The following is a 21,610-nucleotide window of genomic DNA, read 5'->3' as shown; positions in this document are numbered from 1 at the left end:
TCCTCAAAAGTTTCTAAGGACATTACTTTTTAATCAGCAATAAAAACATGTTGAAAATGTACATAAATTATAAAAAGTGAGACAAGGTTTTAGTTTTTAAAAAACTGATAAAAAATAATTAAATCATTTGCTAATAAAAACAGTTTTGGGCTCATCGTTTATTTTAAAACATAATATATCCTTCCACATAAATAAAATTACAACCATGTTATTTAAGAGGGAAAATTAAAAATAATCTTTTAATTAATGAACATAAATATATACATAAGGCTACTACCAAATAAACACAAAATTTGATGATTAATAAAATTTGATAAGAATGTAATTGTATCAATAGCATAAGAAATTAAATAATGATGTAATTAATTATCATGAAAATAAGAGGATTAAGCCATTTCTTTAAATGTCTCTCTCTTTTTTTTTTTTATTCTTCATTAAAGCAAAAATAAATAAATAATACTTCCATTAAATGAACAATCAAATACTTCAAAAAAGTTAAATTAATAAATAAATTAATTAAATGAGCTATCAAATACTTCAAAAAATTTAAATATGTCTGTTACTTTTCAATATATATACTTTTATATAAAAATTAAAAATTATATCACTATTTTCATTCATTAAAATTCATATTTACAATATCACATAAAAATAATTTAAATATAGTTTAAATATCTTACACAAATATAACAAAATAATCAAACATTTTTTTTTTTTTTCTATTCATAGTATTCTTGCTTAAAAAGAAGTTTTGCTTTATTAGACTTCTCACAATTCTTATTCTGTTTAGCAAAAAATCTCAAATCAAATATAAATTTTATCATTCCTTTTTGGCTGTAAAGAATTTTTTTAGACATACGTAAGCAGGACCAAATTTTTGGTGGAATGTCAAACTCTTTACAATCCAACTAGGCAAAAGTTCCTTTACTGATGAATTACTGTACCGATGATCAAGTAAAATAATGGAAGCATAATCATTTTTATGGCGAATGGCACGGCCAATAGATTGATTCACTGCTTTCATGCATAAGTTATTGTAATAGACATCTCCTGCATTTTTGCCCTTTCTTAATGACATATTTTGATTTAAATATGTCATTTTCTCCTTCAGTTCAACAGAAAATTTATTGGGATATGGTAAACCAACCATAATCACACATCGTCCAAGATCATCAGAAAAATTTATCCCTTCACTCATTTTTCCTCCTACTACACTAAATAAAATAGCTCCTGACATTGTTTTCTGTGATTTAGTTGTTGAGCAAGCAGTTACTATGCATTTGGCATATTCACTTAACACTTTATCAACTTCACTGCTTGATTTGGGTTCGCGAAATATCCGAAACTTCTTCTCAATTGACTGAAGCATTTTTGATTTTGTCAATTCAGAATGAATGAATTGTTCATAGTCATAGGAAGGGAAAAAACAAACTATTCCACCCCGAATAATATTTGTTACATTAAAAAGAATGCTTCCAAGTTCTTTAACTGTTTCTGGGAGTTGTCTACTCTTGAATGTGAAGTCCAATAGATTTCCACAAGGTCCAGAAGCAAGGCCAATGGCTAAAAGATTCTCAGGAGGTATAACATGACCACAAGAAAATAATGAAATTCTTTCAGGTGATACTCCAGCGGGTATAAACAGTTGTTCTGTAAATTCAGAAAAAGGCTGCATAGTTCCCCCAGCAACAATGATGGATCTAGCTTCCTTAACTATATCTTGAAAATGAGAGGCTGGATTTAAATGCAGGAACTTCAAAGATGAGTTTTCCATTGAAGATTCTTTATGTATCAATACACGACCATCATTAGTTGGAAAAGTCAGTGTCTTCAGAAATTCAACAAAAGAAAAAATTGCAGATGGTTTATACTGGTAAGTGGCTTCTTTATTCTCTTTAACTTCATCAGTCTGAATCTTAATGTTGTTGTTTTGCATTTTCTTAATTTGAGATAGGAAGGAAGATGTACCAGATATTTTTGGAGTTTTATCACATTTCTTTCGGTCATCTAGAGGGGTTAATCCTTTAGCAACCCTGGAAGCAGTAAACCCATGTACTTTTTGGCATATAAGGCTATTTTCAATATATTTCACCAGTTCAAATATATTTATATTTCCAATATCAGATAAAGTGATAAATTCCATCACAGGAATTATTCTTGAGATTTTATTACAAGGATCACTTAAAAATTTTACAAAAGCATCGCAAAGTTGTAAAATGAGTTTAATCAATCTTTTGGTTTCTTGGGAAAATCTGGTCTGATATGCTGATAAGTAAGACTGCATTTGCCACAAAGTTTGTTTTAAAAGCAAACCTGATATTTCAGCACTATACATGCTATTTACAGCCTCTACTAAATTATGAGCTTCATCTATGATTAAAATATTATCTTTAAGAATAATTCCATATGCATCCCTAGTTGGCTTATGTAAAAGCACATTATATGGCAATAAAACAATCTCGGCATCAGGAATCGCATGTCGAGTAGCATAATAAGGACAAGATTTCAGTTCTTGACCAAGCTGAACAATGTCTTCAATATCTCGCACAGCTGCTAAGACATTATCCTGTAAATCTGATAGATTTTTAAAAAATGGACATTTTTTGTTACTATTTTTCGTTTTCTGCATATCTACACATTGCTCATTGATTAAACTCAAATTTTTCAATTTTAAAACAGATTTATTTATACAAAAATTTGCTCTTGAACCTAATGTGGTCACAGTAACTTTATCACTGTAAGGACTCCGTTGGATTTCCCCTAAAAATTGGGCAAGTTGTGAATGTGTCCTACTTGCATAGTATATTTTCAATACATGCCTTTTTTCCTCCTTTGTTGCTTCTTTATCATCATCATCACTATCATATTCCTCAGCAACAAAATCTTCTTCCATTTGTTTATTTTCTTCCTTTTCATCCATTTCTTTCCTCCGCTTAGCATGTGGCAAAATTTGTTTCATTTCATATTTTTTAATATCTTTAGAATTTTTCAATCTTTTTATTTTTTCTTCATATTCAGTCAAAAATTTATATTCTTCTTTAGCATCTAGTATTTTTTTATTTTTCTCATGCTTCTCTAAGAATGAATTAAACCAATCATCTTCAGTGTTTTCAGTTTTTTCTGAAATTAATTGCTCTAAATCCTTTCTTTGTTTTGTCTGATAATCTTTTAACCATTTCAGTGCTCCACAAATAATACTTAAAGATTTACCAGTTCCTGTAGGACTTTCAAATATTCCTATTTGACTTTTATCTAAGACATTGTACAAGTTTTTCATAAATGCTTCTTGCACATCATAAGGTTTAAAAGGAAAAGGAAATGTCACATTTTCTGCCATTTAAAATCTTTTCAAAAATCAATTACACCTAAAAAAAACAAAGAAAGGTTTTACTTTTCATCAAAACAAAATACCTTACATTAACTATTCTGAAATAATATATATATATATATATATATATATATATCCATGAAATTGAGATATGACTAAAAATCATTCAGATTAGAATTTCGTCTACATTTACAGAAAGGTGAGTGTGTGTCTACAAAGTCGAAAAAATATATTACATTTAAAGCCATGAAATTCAGCACACAGGTAGTCATAAAGCTAAGTTAATCTACCTTTAAAATCCAGTTTTTTCAAAATTTTTATTGCAGATGAACAGAAGGGGAAATTTTTTCTTCTACACCAGCAAGTTTATAAACAACTGTATCCTCCTGGCAGCACAGCACAAAAGGAAGAAAGTGAGAAACAGCTGCTAAAATTAAGTAAAGGGACTCAATCGTGGATTTAATATAAGAAAAAAGGGAAATATAAGAAACGTTGTATACCACCAAGATCTTCATACAGCATTGCCAAAATTAAACAGTAAGAATACAACCAACCGCCAGTTGGGAATTGTTATTAATTTTCTTAGGCTCATATGTCAAGTTTCACTGAAAACCAGCAAACCAAACAAAAAAAAATTACTATATGTGCTATTTACTTAAATTATTATATGTGCTATATACTATTTAGTTAATGTGACTTGAAAGTTTAAACTGACTACTTTAAATATTTCATTTCTTTTTCCTTTGGTTGATCTTGAATACATAAGAATTTTGTGGAAATTATGCTTGACTTGGTCCTTGGAGATCTATTGATTCATTTGCAAAAAGTTAAAATGTCATTTGACTTCCTTTCTTTAATATTTTATTTGGTTTATAAAAATGTTGGAGGTCAGTGAAGGAAAATAAAGATGCATTAGTATAGTAAATAAATTATTACTGTATTTAAGAGATAAGTCTATGGTTGTTTCAAAAATCATGAAACTTATTTTTTACATAATTCAAAAGATTACATTGTTTGAAGCAAGATTCTTAATTTTATTCTCTCTTTTTTAAAAAATTATATTTTCAGTTTCAGTTTTTATTATTATTATTATTTTATTTACTTATTTATTACATCATTACTAATTTATTATATAGCACAATATTATTGTTGTGAAGAAAACTAAACAGCAACATTAATTTCTTTTTATTTTATTCTCATAATTTTATTTCATATTACAAGAGTTTTGATTTTACTGAAATTTACCATGGCTCAGGCAATACTGTCTGAGTTCTGCTAATAAAAAGAAAAGTTAAAATTGACATATATTCTATTCAACTTAAATTTCACAATTTTGTAGTCTCTTTTTATTAAAAAAGTGTTAAGGATTTTTCTTACTGTATCATGATTTTAGTATGTACAGAGAAGAACCACTTATATACTATTTACATTTATATGTCACTTCATCAAACGTTGTAGAGACAACCACTATAATGATACAGTACTTGATTCACAGATTTTTCTTACTGTATCATGCTTTTAGTATATACAGTGAAGAACCACTTACAGACTATTTACATTTATATGTCCTTTTATCAAACATTGTAATGACAACCATTAAAATGATATAGTACTTCATTCACAGAATGCAAAAACTTTGATTACACCATGTTTTTCCCTTTCCGAAATTCATAAATTATCTACTTCAATTTCTGTTTCTCTGTTCCTTTTAAAAGAAAACTACAATACCAATATCATGACTAAAATTTTTCATAAGTGATAAATTAAGAAAAAATAAATTGCCTGGTAAAAATTTAAGTGACAATATGGAAGAACAAAAAGAAATTATTCTACTTTCCATTAATGTGCATCAATAATGGAAAATAACATTAAACTAAACATAAATACTAAATAACATTAAACTGAGACTATTTGTTAAATACTAAAAAATATTCAAAAAACTTAATTCATTTTATAATGCTGCAACTAATAGATAATCTATACTTCAAACAATGACTAACTTTTTTTTTTTAATTCAGTGCTTACTTGCAGGCACACAAATTATATAAAATAAGAATGCTTAATTAGTACACAAGAAATGCAGAGATGTGATTTTGCAAAATTTATAAATTTAATTAGTGTTTTTATATTATACGTTAATATGCTAGTAAAATCATTGTATGTTTATATATATATTAATTTCAATATGTAGTTTGATAGTTTTTATGCTTATTTTGTTTCAATGGTTCCATCAGCAAAGTATTTTTATACTTCAAAATTCAGTCATTATTATATAATAAGCCTTATGTCTATTCTGTTCATTATGTCGACAAATTTTTCTACTTGTAACTTCGTCTCAATTTGAGTTTTAATATGATAAGAGAAATCATTAAATTGAAACTAATGAATAAGATACCGGTTGAATAGAAACATGTTCATAAAAATATATAAGGATAATATATTGCAACATTCAACAATGAAGTTACTTGCATAACACTGAATATAAACTTCAAATTTATTTTTTTTTAATCTTAGAAAACTTTTGTTTACCATTTCAATACCAAAAAAAAAAAAAAAAAAAAGCATACTACAAAAATAACTTCAAGCTTAAGGAATGATAATAAATTTCTATACATCCAATTATATTACAGAAAAGTGCAGTAGTGTTTAGAAAAGCACAAAGTATATAAAAATAAAATTCAGTGTTACTTAACTTTTATTTCAAACTGCATTTGTAATTATTATTAAATTTAAATAATTTACTAAAATCATAATTTGAAAAGAAATCTGCTGGATATTTCTTTTTATAAGCCAACTGTTGATAGCTAAAACCAACAGTAGATGAAAAATCCAAAGTAAAATGTTTCCATTCACAATAAATTTTTTTTTTTTTTTTTTTTCTAATTACAGTGAAAAATAATGCCTTAAAAGATCTCAAAATTTTTTTAACTATAAAAATTAGGAAAAAAGTTATATGGCAGTTAAATTAATATCTTAGAAAATCTAATTTCTTTCAAATTTAAAATAATAGAATTATAATATTTTATGGATTAATCATGGAAAATTGCCAAAATTTTATTCAACTTTAAATGAAAAATGTATTCAAATTTTGAATTATAATTTATTTTTTTGAAAAAGTCAGAGGTGTACATTTCTACCCACCAAAGAACATTTGTGTCAAATTTCATAGTTCTTAGGACCACAGATCTATCCTATAGAATACCAACAAACACATATTGCCTTTCTTATTAGTAGAGATATTAAAGTCATTTCAAACAAAATATCTATACATTCAGAATATGAATTGCAGAAACAACATAACATATTAAGGTTTCATAAATACAAAAAAACTGATACCGTAATTAGCATTAGAATTATTATATAAATAATTTCAGCCTTAATTGAATTACCTTGATGAAATTCTGGTGAAAACATGATTAAAGAGATGCATTTATTTCTACCTCCTCTTACTCATATAGGCTTGAAAAACATCCGTTTGAAAGGATTTGCATGTATGGAGAGAGTAAATTTGAAATGAAGATTACAGCTTAAGATTAATCAACTGTGAGAAGACATTAAAACAGGATGTATGTTAAAATATATTGATACTTTTAAATGACATTTGTACTTTCAAAGTAAATAATACAAGCAATGCCTAAGCAACAAGAGTGATAATTTTGATCATTTAAATAATTAACCAGTTGCTTAAATAATTTGAGAAATGAAATTTAAAAGAAAGTTATTGATGCTTTATAATTGTTTAAAGTATATATACTTCTTCGAAATATCTATATATAATTGATTTGGCAGTCAACCTTATATTTTACACTGTTTTTATATATAAATTTCATTTTTTCCCATTATAATGCAAAATAAAATCATTACAAATAAAAAAAAATGTAATCAGCCTCTAATTCTTTAAAATATAAAATAACACTTTATGTAGAAGGTGATGGAATATTAATATAAAAAAAAATAATAAAAAAGATAAATAGTATAAAATAAATAAATAAATTTTTATATAATAAAAAAATTTACATAGATTGACATTGATTTAGAAGCTGAGTTCAAAGTTCTTTTCAAAATAAATGGCTAATTCCTAGCATCCAAAATTTTTTGATATAATTAAATTGCAACATACAGTAATGATTTTTTGTAGAATTTTTTATTTCTTTGTTATAAAATATTAATTTTTAATACAAAAGCATTTAATCTGAATTTTAGACAGATTGATCTTACTAAAAATTTTCATTCTTAGGAAAAACTATACATTGGAAATAAAATAAAGGGTATTTTTCTGAAAATTTTTCATTAATAAAAATATAATAAATATATTTTTAAAGCATGCAATATATTATAGTCACCTCATTTTTTCAAGACATAATATATAATAATGCAATAACTTCCACAAGAAACTAAAACAACAATAAAAGTTAATGCTCCTTCTCTCCCATTATCCTCATGCAGATAAGTAACTCTCAAACCAATAGTTTATTAAATTTTTGTGTGGAAAATAAGATGTAAAACTATTTTTATACAACAAAGTACATTAATTAACAAGCACATTTAATTTTGTCTACTATATATATATATAGCCTTTTTTTTTCCCTGCTGTTTTGAATTACTATAGTGTTTCAATCGAGCAAATGAAGGAAAAAAGACAAAAATACATTTTGTTAATCTAAAAATTTAATACCTTTATTTAATCACCTTGAAAATCTGATAAATGCTTGTCACAAAAGTTATTTAAAATCATATATTTAGTTTAAATTCAAATACAAAATATTTATGTTCCCCTAGATAGCCAAATAATTTATTTTTTTTTCCAACATTTACAGATTGAAATGCTAGTGCTTATAAATATTGAAAATATTTATAATTTGTTTTAGAAATAAAGTAAAAAGTATTTTTTTAAAAAAATTAACTATCATACAATTCACTGCGACAGAAGCAAGACTCAGCAAAAAAATTAATTAGGTAATTAAATTTTTTAAAATAAAATTCCATTAAAATATTGAGAAATGATAAGCAACTGTATTTACACTAATTCACACTTTTTACATTATGTACATATTTTCATCAATTTTCTAAGCTGCTTGATAAGTAAAATTTTTTTTTAAAAAAAATGTAACATTAAAAGAATAAACCTCAAATTAAAAAATAATATGTTTCATACTTTTTGCAGATGAGAGAATATAGAATATTTATTATAGAAAGACTTTTGAATAAAAACTTTAGTGAAATAATTTTTTTTAAAAATGTGTACATTAATATATTGGTTACCAAAATATTTTTTTTTCAGCATACAATTTAGTCATACCATAATATTAATTAAGAATCAAAGAATTTTGAATAAATTAATTTTATTTATTTGCTTTTTTTTTTTTTTTTTTTTTTTTGTAATTTGTTTTGAATATTCTATAAACATGCACAGCTACAGCTAAAGAAATTTTAACTTAATGAAAATGAAAACAAATCTAAAATGTACATGGATAATGAAGTTTCCAATTAAAATTTTCATTAATTTACATTAAATAGAAAAGGAGTTTCTTAGGACAACAGAGAAAAAAATATTTCAAATTTAAAAGCATAAAAAATAAGTTCACTTCATTCATGGTATAATCATAGTAAAAATTATAGGTCATACTTATCAAGTCAAACTAAAAACGAATAAACAAATTCTTACATTTCAATACAAAAAGTCTTATCTCACAAAATTTTTGCTGGTCAAAAGTTCTTGTTTCTTAATACTTAAATTACAATGATCTGCGATTATTTTACAATTAACCGCAAAAGTATCATAACATATAAATCGCTACTGATTAAAACGTTATAAATACTTTTAATAGAAATTTTTTAAGATATTTTTATAAATTTTTCAATTATAAAAGCAAAAACCAGAAAAAAGTAAAAATCCCAAACACTGAAATTTAAGCGGGTAAATTTTTTTTCAGTTCAGTTCTATTCTGCATTAGATATTGACTTCAATTTTTGAGAAATGTGGTTCCAAATAATTTCTTATCAGCTTTTAAATATTAAAAAAGAAATGTAAATATAATAATAAACTTCTTGAAGAATTGTTGAATTTAAAAAATTAACCTCTAACTTATTCGATTATAAAAATGTAAACATAATTGACAAAGCCAGTTTTGATGCACGTTGCCGCTTTTCATAATCATAACTATGTCCATGCTTTTTGAAATGTGGTGTGATTGTTGTTTTGAGTAAAATATTTCTAGTGTCAGCTTAATCTTTATATTTATAGTTTTAAACTGTCTATTCATTGGATAGTATCTTATTAAAATGGCTGGTCTAGAATTATTGTCTGACCAAGGTATTCGAATGGACGGTCGGCGCCCAAATGAATTACGAAAAATTGAATGTAAATTAGGTGTTTCAGAAGGTGCTGACGGATCAGCTTATTTTCAACAAGGAAACACTACAGTTTTAGCCACTGTCTATGGTCCCCATGAAGTAATGATAAATTCTTTTAGATCATTGTTATCCAAAAAATATTTCTTATAGATTTGCAATTTTATTTTGGGCATTGAAGACACATTAGTTTACAGTATAAATAGTACGAATTTCCTTCATAACATGATTTTATCTTTAAAGCATTATCTTGGTACTATCCTCCCTTTTCATTTTTAAGAATTTTCTTTTACTTTTTCTTTACTTTATCTTTTACTTTTCTTGCCTCTAATTTATAGTAAAGAAGGCAGTCACTGAAACTGAAAATTGATGACACTACTCCGAAAAGATATAAATAATCAATAATTGAATATTTTTAGTGATTGATAGAATTCTTTTTATGGGTAACAAACTTTTAGAAATAAAGAAAAAAAATTCCATTTCCAAAATATAGTTTTAAAACTCAGATTGTAGTTTGCTATTATAATATAAAATATAATAGTTGTATAGCATTTTTTAAAAAAAATCCTTTTTTAAATAAATAATAAAAATTTATTATATTAGTTTATGATTATAATGTAAAATAAATATCAGACTGTAGAAAAGTAAATATGTTTTACTTTTATGTTTTCATCTATGCGCTTTTGCTTTACGGTAGCATGGTTTTTATTTATTTTCTTATGTTTTATAAGTTTTGCATATTTTGAACAAATACTTATTGTTTATAAAGTATGATGAATTAGATTAATAATAAAACTTATTACTTAAAATAATCAATAATCTCTGAAATAACTTATTGTGTTTTAGCATTCTAACTTTAGTTATGTTCTTGATTATAAAGTTTCTGGCAAATTCAAAATAAGCAATTAAATAAGTGTTCAAAGTATGATTGTAATTGTTGTATTATGTAAGATGAGTTCAAAGTATGATTGTAATTATTGTATTATGTAAGATGAGTTCAAAGTATGATTGTAATTATTGTATTATGTAAGATGAGTTCAAAATATGATTGTAATTGTGATGGCAGATAAATAATTAGATTAGACTTCAATATGAAATGTAGTTCCCAAAATGTTTGTTTTTAAAGTTCTTTACATGTAGTAGTTTTGACAATTTTGTGGTCTTTCAAGGTGCTAGTATTTTAGTGATTTTTTTTAATGATTAATAGATTTTAGCATACTTTTTAAGAAGCAACATCCTATACTTAAGTCTGATCAATAACTATATTATGTTTTCATCATTTACTATAAAAAAAATCACTTTTCCATTGCACATTTGTGATAAAATCATATTTAATGATAAAAAATTTTATACATGCTTCTTTTAGTGTATTATCTTAGATGGTTTTAAACAGAAGCTGTGTCAACTGCAATTTCTTATAATATTAAAACGATGCCATTACCAATCTGAATCTATAGTGTTTAAATTATTCATTATTAAGTGCTTTGATGACTGGATTTTTTCTAAGAGTGTTGGTTATTAATCTCAATGGAATTTCAGATATAAGATTTATGTAGTTAAATATATATATATATTTTAATTTCATGCTAAGATGGACATTTAACCTTAATTGCAGTTTTAGAAGTTTTACATATGGTTTATATATGTACTGGCCATGTAACCTTTTTAATTAAGCACTTAATGATTGCAGCCTTAACAGGATGGTGACAGAACTGAAAGTTTTCAGTCAGGGAATTTTATCATTCTAGAAAAGTCATGAAAATTCTTTAAAGTATCTAAATTTCTGGGGAACTTGCAATGAGAGCATTTCATGATAAGTCTGGGCGAGATTGTTGATTTCACATTATTTTCTTCATCCAAAACCTTATGTCGCCAAAACAATCTTAACAACAGCTTTCTTTCAAAGATATAACAACTTTTTGGAATTTCATTATGATAAGAACAACAGTATTCTATTGAATGAAGGCTAACAACAACCTTAATGAAGCTTTCAGAATTTGTATTATAATAATTTTAAAATTATAATGAAACTAAAGGTCTTTAATTATAAAAACAAATTCTCAAAATAATTCAAATTCTTTCAAAACAAATTTAAAAAAACTAAATTAACACACTGTAAAAGGTATTAATTTAGCTGGTGCAAGTAAAAATTTCATTGTGTGAAACTTATCAAATGTGAAATTTTAAAAAGTATATAACATCAATCTGTAAATAGTGAAAATGTTTTTTAGTTTGACTATCACACATGCTTTTCTAATGAGGAAGGGGTCATTGTCAATTTTAAATCAGAAATTTAGAGAAAGAGAGATTTTAATATCTGATTAATGGATGAAATAAAAATATTTACTGATAATAATAATTTCTGTTTCAGATAAGTGGAAGAAAATCTAAAGCTTTAGCAGATAGAGCACTGGTTAATTGCAATTATAAAACTGCTCCATTTAGTACAAATACCAGAACTAAATCCTCTGTATATGACAGAAGAGCTCAAGAAATGTCCAATATTTTGAAGTCTGCATTTGAATCTACAATTCTTACCAGTTTGTATTCAGGATCACAGATTGATCTATTTTTCTTGGTATGAATTTATTTTTTAAAATTACTTCTATCTATTTAAACTGATTATTTTTTCCTTGTTTCTTGCTATATTATACGTTTGAATTTTGCTTGGAATACACGTTAATATTAAATTACATGTCACACTCAACCCACTATGATTCTTTGATGTTCTATTTACAAGAAAATACTCTTATTCTTACATCTACTTACACTTTGTTGATGTCTGTTTTTTATATAAGAAAAACAATTGGTAAAATTATTCCACTTGTGTTTTGAAACTATACTTGAACCCTTTGTCATTTTCTTACACTCTGTATTTGCCTTTATTTAAAACTATTTATTATAAATAAAAGAAATAATTGTAACAAGTCATATTAGGTCATTGTATAAGAAATATATTTCAAACCTATAATGAGATTTTATTCAAAATATTTAAATTCGTTAAAAACAAATAGCAGTGCTCTATAAGCAGAATTCATTGACGTGAAGAATTAGCATAAATATATTTTACTAACATAATGCATTCAGTTTTAATATCACTAGTTTACCTTACTAAAAAAGCTATCTTCATATCTTTGTTTCCAAAATTATTATATAGAAAGGCATGTCTAGAAGAAATTATCTACCTTGTAAAGAGATTAATTTAAGTACTATACAGAAATTTGTTTTAGAAACAGAATAATACATAAATTTATTTTGTATTAAAATATAAGTTTGCTTTGAAAATTTTATATGCCTACATAAATAAATTTTATAAACCCACATATAATAAATTTTAATCTACATTTTTTTTTTTTTTTTTTTCCTTTGCTCTACTGTGGATGGCACTAAATATATTCTTTCAAAGTGAATGTTATTTTATAATTTTATTGTTATACAAAAAAAAAAATGTTTTTATTTTCACATAACAAATGGTTTAATTTAAAGTAAAAATAAAGAACAATCAACAAAAAACTTCTAAATTGAAAAATTTCAGAAGCATTTTAAATAAACATATGCAGATTTTTGCCTCAAAAAATTGAAAATACACCAATGGAATTTTTATAATATCTTGCATAGAAAGAGTTAATATTAAGTTGCATGTCTTTTAGCTTTTATAAAGGTCTTTAAACGTCATGGTACTGATTTGACCAACTTTTTGGTGTTATCTGAAGATATTTTACTCCATTTTTTCCATTCATATTTTCTCCATAATAATGTATACGTAAATTTTTCACTAAAAACAATAATTGACATCAAATTTTCAATTGTATTGATGCCAATTATATATCTTCTCAAATTTAGCAGTAGCAAAACATTGTGAGGTTCAGATTGTAAGAATATATTGAAATTACAATATCAAATTTTTAAAATTTAATTTAAAAAATGCAATAACTATGAAATTTATGGAAACATGATGATTAGGTGTTTTCATATCTTTTATTTGAATAATATTGATTTTGAACACTAAATAAGAATGATCATAACCATTTCTTATTCTAAAAAAATTGTTTATCCTTATTCATAGGCTACAAATGTTAAGAACAATAAGTTATTTGCTATAGAGTGCAGCATTCTTTTCTATATGCAACATTTATGAATTACTTTCCATCCCATTAATTTTTTCATATTATTCAAAAGCTCATGTGTTTCAACATTTTCCTTTTCAAGTCCAGATATTTTATCTAAAAAAGATCCATATATTTCAATAAAGAGTTGCTTTCCATCAGAAATTTTTATATTTATATTATATTCATCACCATAACTGTTGTCTTTGTATGTTTATGAATTAATCATTCACATTATTAATAATAATCTGTGTTAAAATATCATCGATTGATATGAGTTGCAGATCATGAGCATCTATATGTTCGGTTGGTGAATAATTTTTAATACATTTTCAGGGAAGTTCATTTTGGCAGAATTCCTGACTTTTGGATTGTTTGTTTGCTTAATTCTTTCCATGCTTTTGCGCTGTGCCAAGAATTTTTTTCGAATTTATTAATCACTTGCATTTGATATTATATTCATATTACTTACTAAAGATAGCATTACAAATTTTTTGATAAATTACTTTAATACAATGAAGAATTATTTGAGTTTTATGTTAACATTTCTTCTATTTAAAGGGAACCATTTTTCTATTTCTCTAATTTATTACTTTCTAATTGTTGCATTGAAAATGGCTATATTGCAATTATTGCTTGTTTCAAGGTTACCCCTCCCCTTTACAATTAGTTAAGTAAAAAATAGGATTCTTAAACCTAGGCTTCACGCTCAATATATTGGTCCTACAAACTATTTGAATTCTAGACTTTTTAGGATCGACTTCTTTATTTATTTATTTGCTTATTTCTCATATTGCTTTTTTTTTTTTCCCTTGCTACAGATTTATAATTTTTGAGTGAATAGACAATTAACTGTCTTTTCTTAATTTGAAGTGATTTTATTCTATATTATAGTACAATTTTTGAATCTGATATTTAACAGAATTTTGTTATATTAGTGTTTATTCACCCATTTCATTTTTTGTTTGTTAATTTTCTTTATTTTTTTTTTTCAGCTTTTGAATCTACAAATTACAAAAAATACAATTACAAAATATGGAAATATAAAAGAATGTAAACTTGGGAAAGATGAATTAGATATATTTATTTTAATTCATTGGTTATTTGATGTTAATTCATCATATGTTTAAATTGGGGTAGTTTCCTTCTGATAAACAATGCCTAATGATATGCTTCTCCTAAAAATTTATTATTAAATTTATTTTAATTTTGATAATTAACAAAACAGCATAAGGGTTCCTCTTTGGCTTTAATTTAACCCTGTAAAGTCTGCATTCTTATATTATTCTGTAACATAATAATTAAATGATTAAAAAAAGCATTGTGCTCTGTATTATGTAATTTATATCATTTGTTTAATAATTGTGGTACTCTGAAAAATAAAATATACGTACAAAACATTGTTGAAATAATATGTTCTAAGCCTAAAATGTTTGTTTAAAGTTTTTAAAAAAAATAATTTATTAATTTGCCTCTAATTAAATATAAACAGGGTTATTAATTTATTTTATTCCAGAAGATGGGGTCATTGACAAAAAAATTTTTCTATAAAAGTCAGAAGTATTGAAATTATGTTTGTATATTGTTATATGCCTATTGTTTTTGCTAAATCAATTATGAATTGGAAGGGGAAAAAAATTGTTTTTGATTTAATTATTTGCATTGCAGTGATAGCAAATTTTCTTTTGTATTTTTGAATTGAATATGAAATTTAATGAATTTCAAATTTTCTTTGTGTTAATTCTACATCTTTCATGTTATAAAAAATTACATTTAGAATTGTTTTTATAATAATGGTAAGATTATTATTTAATATTTATTTGTTAATCAACTGGTGAAAGAATACACAAAAAGTGATAAAGCTTTGTTACATGAGATAATTGCATCATGGTGAGGAGGGGGGTCATATTCTTCTTTCAATAAATCATCTGATCTTATATAGAACATATGTACTAGTGATTTCAAATTTTTTCTACTTTTTAATTATTAGTCATTTAGTAAGATTTAAGGCAAATCCAATATTCTAGTAATTCTTTGAACTCTGAAAATGATGTGAAAATTCTTAATTAATTTATTTATTTTACATTATGTCAAAAATATGTGTAAATAATTTATATTCTGAGTATGGCGTAAAATTGCTAATTTTATTAGAAAAATTTTATTAGAATTTTATTAGAAAAAACTATTTCAAATTCTATTGTTTTGTTTTAATAATTTTAAAAGATTTGTGCACTATTTGACTGTATTTCCTATTTATATTCTCTTATTAAGAATATGCCAGTTGTTTTTGTTTTTTTTTCCCCCCGATCATGTGAGAACATAATGTTGTTTTCGTTATGGGGTTTTAAATAATTGAAGCTCGAAATCGCGTAGGCAATGAATAAAGCATAAATGGTAATATTCATCTTCATTTGCTACTACCAGTATTGGCATTATTATTATTATGTATGCTTCTTTGAAAGCAGATGCGTTTTTAAAAGGTTGACGTGCTGTTTTCACCATAGTAATCTCGTGAGGCTATAGAAGACAACCTATGAAGTCATCTACTGCATGTACTCAGATGGTTTTCGTCACATATCGTAAACTACGTATATTGGAGACAATGGGTTTTCTGGAATGGGTTTTCCATGAATCCTATGGGGCTATAGAAGATTTCCCATGAATCCTCTACTGCGCATGCACAGATGGTTTTAGTTATATTTCGTAAACTACAATAAGGGTACGGCCCATTAAGACAACAGCTACTACTCAATACATCACCACTCAACGCAATATCGTTCGTCTCCCCTTCGCCTCACTGGAGGGAGAGTACTGTGGTGAATCGCATATAAGCCAGTAACAGCGCTTCTGCCCGAACAGCTGTTTTAGCAAAATCGGTATGTTACTGGACTGCTAACCCAAAGGTCCCAGGTTCTATCCTCACGCGTCTCATACCGTTTTATACATATGTTAGAGACAATGGGTTTTCACTTGGAATTACCCCGGGGGTCATCTAAGCCTCCCCAAAATTTTGGATCCATTGCGCATGCGCAGTACGGATTTTGCTTAATATTGGTCAAATCAATGTCGGGTCGATATCATAGAGCTCCTGTGGGTCTCGGGATGACGTCAAGTTCCGGTCAGACCGGAAGTTGTTATATCTCGAATTCTAAGCAACGTAGAGACGAGTGCGACCCGTCTAAAATTCGTCTCGATGAATAGAGTTCGAATAACACTTTTACCGAAACTCTAGTCTCGATAGGGTACAAGAGCGGGTCTCGAAATTTACAAATTCGAGTTACATTGCATTTGCTCATATGGTTGAATAGTACTCGCCGAAATGCACGTAACGATACGAGTTTCACATTGCTGCTCTGAGTGATTCGCGAGTTACTGGCTCTCAAAGTTGTAAAAATGTGAATTTTCGAGCGAGGTTTTCGGCCTCGTTTTTGCAAAAACTCTCTTTACGACTGGCATCGATACACTGTACTCGATGACCTCTATCGAACGATGCCACATTTACGTCGCTTACATTATTAGGAGCCGAGAAACGGAAAAAGAACATGATGTTGTTTTGGTTAGGAGGGGGGGGGGTCGAATCTCGAAATCGCGTAGGCAATGAATAAATCATAAATGGAGTGTCCTAAGCTTTCTCCCTATGAAGCCTTGCAAAGAAAAAAAGAAAGGGAACGAAAGACAAAGATTTTGTTCCGGAAAACAGATGCCGGAACAAAACCTTCAATCAACAAAAACGAATGATGAAAATTTAAAATTAGAAGCTGGTCGAATCAAACATGAACGTAAAATAGCTTTACAACAGGAACGAAGAAAGCGTAAATGTATGCAGTGTGTTACTGATTCTCAATCGCAACACTCAATTTCAAACACAGAAAGTTTTTCATTTGGATTCTGAATCACAACCGTCAACATTCAACACATAACGTCTCCGTTTTGATTCCGAGTTTCAAATATTGTTTCTAGCTCTAAACAATTCATCGATAAAAATGTTCTCACATGATAACTTGAACTTTGCGATAGCAGGTTTTAATTTTTAATTTTATTTATTTATTTATTTTTTACATAAATTAATTTTTTTTTCTCGGGCCATAGAATAATTATTTTGTTGTATTTCTCTTTCTGTCTGCATCATTTAATCAATCTTCTGTTCCAAGGATGATATAATTGGTAAAAGAATTGTGCATACTAAATTTTTTGAATTGGCAAGATTATTATTTCTGTTTTGGTCTGGTTGGCTGTAGTTTGTATATTATTTTTGTTGCACAGATGTATGCATTGAATTAATCGTGAGTATAATTTGACAAATTACGTGTAAGATTAAATTTCACGAATAAGTTTGAGACTAAAAGTCACTATCGACTAATTTATGTGTTCTCTATTTTCTAACTACTCTCCAATCCTTATTGCTGGTCTTAGAATCCAATCCCTACTTTCCAGCATGGCAATTTTATGCATAAATTATTCTTCCAAATTAGGTACCATCATAAAATTTCATCTTTGAAAGGTGTACACAACTACTGCATTTTATAAATATAAAAATTAAATAATGATAGGTAATGACTTTTTTTTTATTTTTTTGTAGGTTCTTCATGCTGATGGTGGTAACTGCAGTGCATGTATAAATGCTGGCACCTTGGCTCTTATAAATGCAGGAATTCCTCTCAAAGATTACTTGTGTGCCTGTTCAGCAGGGTTTGTAAATGAAACTCCTCTCATGGACATTAATCACTTTGAAGGTTTTCTGGGAGGCACAGAACTTAATTTGGCTATTTTGAAAAAGTCAGAACTTATTGCATGTGATGAGATGACAGAACGATTACACACAGACCATATAGGCAAAATTCGAAAAATTGCTATTCAGGGCTGTAAAGATATTTATGCTATTTTAGATGCAGCTGTAAGGAAACATGCTGCTGAGATTTCATAACTTACATAGATTTGTCATTTTCACTAAGTGATGTGTTAAGCTTTCATAATGTATATTTTTAAAAAATAAATCTCCATAATTTTCTAATTTGTTTTCTGCAATATCAATTTCATTTCATGTCAAACTAAACATTTTAAATTTTTAAAAAATTGAAGATTTGCTGGTGTAGTTTTCTCTCTGATCCTTTGAATTTTCTATTAAAGTGGTATTTAAATAAAGTATTCCTGCACAAAAAAGGATTTTTACACTATTTAAAAATTTTAATTTAATTGCTGTAAAATTCTTTAGTCTAAATTTAATTAATTTTTAAACGTTTTAAAATATGTTTCACAACAATATTTTCATTTGTGTGAATGAACCTGAAACCATTTTTGTTTAACCAAATATTTGATCATGTAATTTTCTTGCCTTGTTGAAGGCTAAAGAAGGATTCCATTTAATATTTGGGTAATTTGTGGACCTGAATGTATAAAAAGGTTTAGCTAAATTTAGAAAATAGATGAGCCTAATATAATCGTATTTTGAGGTCATGGAATCAGTGACAGATTTCTGATTAAGTAACTGCCTATGGTCATTAAAACTGTAGGAATAATTATAAAATATTAAGACACACACACATTTGTGTAAGAATTGAATTATTAAATAGATTGCAATTATTTATATTGGAATTTTAATGATTCATTTAACTAACTATATTATATTCCATTTGGCAAGCCGTGTGAAATAATAAATTTTCATACTATTGTTGTTTAGACTTTGTTAGTTGTTCCATACTATAGTTGTTTCCCTAAAATCTTTATTAATAATTATTTTTGCAAATACTTGATAATTTTTCAAGAATTCTATTAATTAATTATTTTTCTATATATGCATATTAAAGAAAAAATAAATAAAAACATATATCTTTGCAAATTTTGAAAATAATAAAGTGGATTAAGTTAAAAGTTCATTGAACGGTGAAACTCAATTAAACAGTTATTAAAAGAGAGGTTTCAAAATGCACTGCCTAGGACTGCAAAATACCTTTATGTTGATTGCATTAAGAAATTTTTTTTTCTTCTATTTCATATAAAATTATTTAAGTTTTTTTGTTTATGTATGATATACCGAAATCAAATCTCTTGAAAGTGGTTTACAATTTCATGTTTTAATATTTCAAATTGTCCAAATGTTCTATTTAAAACTACTTATATACAGATCAAATTAAAATCAATAAAATTATATTTGATTTAGAAATGTGGAAAGAGCCCTCTATTGCTTAGAGATTCTTAGATGGTTTACCTCTTTCGAGTATGGTGGCCTGTTTCTTGAACCACTTATATCAAAACAAATAACACATTTTTAATAAATATTTTTTTATTAATTTTTAAACCATTTAATGAAGAAAGTATATATTTAAAGCGTAAAATATAAGTATAAAGCTTAAAAATATGTTTTCTTCATTAAATGGATTTAAAACTGAACCAGATAGCATAATACTTTAATATAAGTAATTCAGGAAATAAACCACTATGCTTGATGGATTTAATTCTGTTGAGCAAAATATTGTGGGATGGATCTCCCTTATTTAAATGCATGGAAAATACACCAATTTTAGATATCAACAATTTATGTGGTGTGATCAGTTTGAATGATAAAGCGAGGAACTACTAGGCTGAAAGAAGAATATTGCATCTTTTGATCATTATCTCCATTAAGCCCTACACTCTATAGTGTTTTGCCTTGCATTCAGTGAACCATCAGCTGTCACCATAGAGCATTTTCAGTTTCTTGATGAGCGGACGGCGAGTGTTTAGCTGTCTTCTAAAAGAATACGATCAGATCCTCAGATTAAATCAATAGGAGTTTGCGCTTATGTTGAATTTATTGTTTGAAATGTAGATGCGATATTGCATTTTTAGTATAACTCTTTACGAAACTTCAAAACATTTGGGTACCTTTCCCGCATTTATTTAGTTAGTTCCATCAAATAAAAGGCAACTTTCTCTCTAAAAATTTTATGTTTAACCGCATTGTTTGATCTTAAATGATGTGCACAGTTTGCCTTCTCAGAGTAAACTGAATACCATGTTATTCGGGTATACAAATTAATTTTATGAAATCTTTTTCTAATATTAATTTCATTAAAAATTTGCCATAAAGAGACATTTCTGCCTTGCCGAAATAACCAGGTAAATTGAATATCTGTCGTTACTACTGATTTGGAAACTGAGGGAGGAATCCTAAATGCCCTGGTAGCTCCAGTGGGAAGTATATTCCACAAGCGAGAAGATAACTCAGTCAGTGCCTTCAATAATACGTGTACCACCATTAAAATGAAGACTTGTTAGTTTTTCAGGCAACTTCTCGTTCATTTACTTGTAGTTATCTCCTGAGATTCAACGACTATTAAAGGTTAATCAAAACAAATTATTAATAATTTAAAATTCAACTGGTTACAAAACCTAGTTTTAAGAAAAATAAAACCCATTGTTCGCGATGGTAAAAACCATCGCCAACCACTCTTCCTTTCTCGTATATAAAGTGTAAAACTAGAAGGTATTGTGATCTTTAAACAAATCAATCAAGAGATTTTGATCAATGTCCACTTTTTTATGAATCTCCTCAAAGAATGACTAAATCCTCCGGGAAGGGGGATGGGATTGGATTTCTATCTTCCGTTCATTATCCTTTTATAAAATCGATAACTCATAAACGGAATAAGCTAGATGAGTGAAATTTACGAGCTAGACATTACTCTGAAATTGTAGGTATTTATCACACTTTAGATCAAACTCTCTACTGGTTAATTATTTGCCAATGATTTTTCATGTGCATTAAAATGCGTTTACACAAAAAATAAAATTGGTACTTATTCGATCTGATATTCTCACCAAAATTGTAAATCTGCAATTTAGATTT

General features: G+C 26.7%; 2 protein-coding genes across 3 annotated transcripts; one reads left to right on the top strand and one right to left on the bottom strand.

The window, feature by feature from the left end:
* Positions 1-820: 820 nt before the first annotated feature.
* LOC129988177 (ATP-dependent DNA helicase DDX11-like) lies at positions 821-9,059 on the bottom strand. Of its 2 annotated transcripts, none has more exons than XM_056096331.1 (2): positions 8,994-9,059; positions 821-3,365 (listed from the first exon to the last, which is right to left on the bottom strand). In XM_056096331.1, exon 2 carries the CDS (start codon positions 3,335-3,337, stop codon positions 821-823), a length of 2,517 nt encoding a protein of 838 aa, XP_055952306.1. In that variant the 5' UTR covers positions 3,338-3,365; positions 8,994-9,059. The 2 variants fall into 2 exon arrangements, with proteins under 2 accessions (XP_055952306.1, XP_055952307.1); XM_056096332.1 differs by lacking the exon at positions 8,994-9,059 and adding an exon at positions 3,619-3,682.
* Positions 9,060-9,480: 421 nt separating this feature from the next.
* LOC129988510 (exosome complex component RRP41-like) lies at positions 9,481-18,796 on the top strand. The gene is made up of 3 exons (XM_056096756.1): positions 9,481-9,781; positions 12,051-12,257; positions 18,365-18,796. Exons 1-3 carry the CDS (start codon positions 9,611-9,613, stop codon positions 18,707-18,709), a joined length of 723 nt encoding a protein of 240 aa, XP_055952731.1. The 5' UTR covers positions 9,481-9,610; the 3' UTR covers positions 18,710-18,796.
* Positions 18,797-21,610: the final 2,814 nt, after the last annotated feature.

This window comes from Argiope bruennichi, chromosome 10 (assembly GCF_947563725.1).
Source record: "Argiope bruennichi chromosome 10, qqArgBrue1.1, whole genome shotgun sequence".
In the NCBI taxonomy this organism is placed as follows: domain Eukaryota; kingdom Metazoa; phylum Arthropoda; class Arachnida; order Araneae; family Araneidae; genus Argiope; species Argiope bruennichi.
The sequence above is the reverse complement of the archived record's forward strand: the minus strand, read 5'-3'. Positions and strand labels throughout refer to the sequence as shown.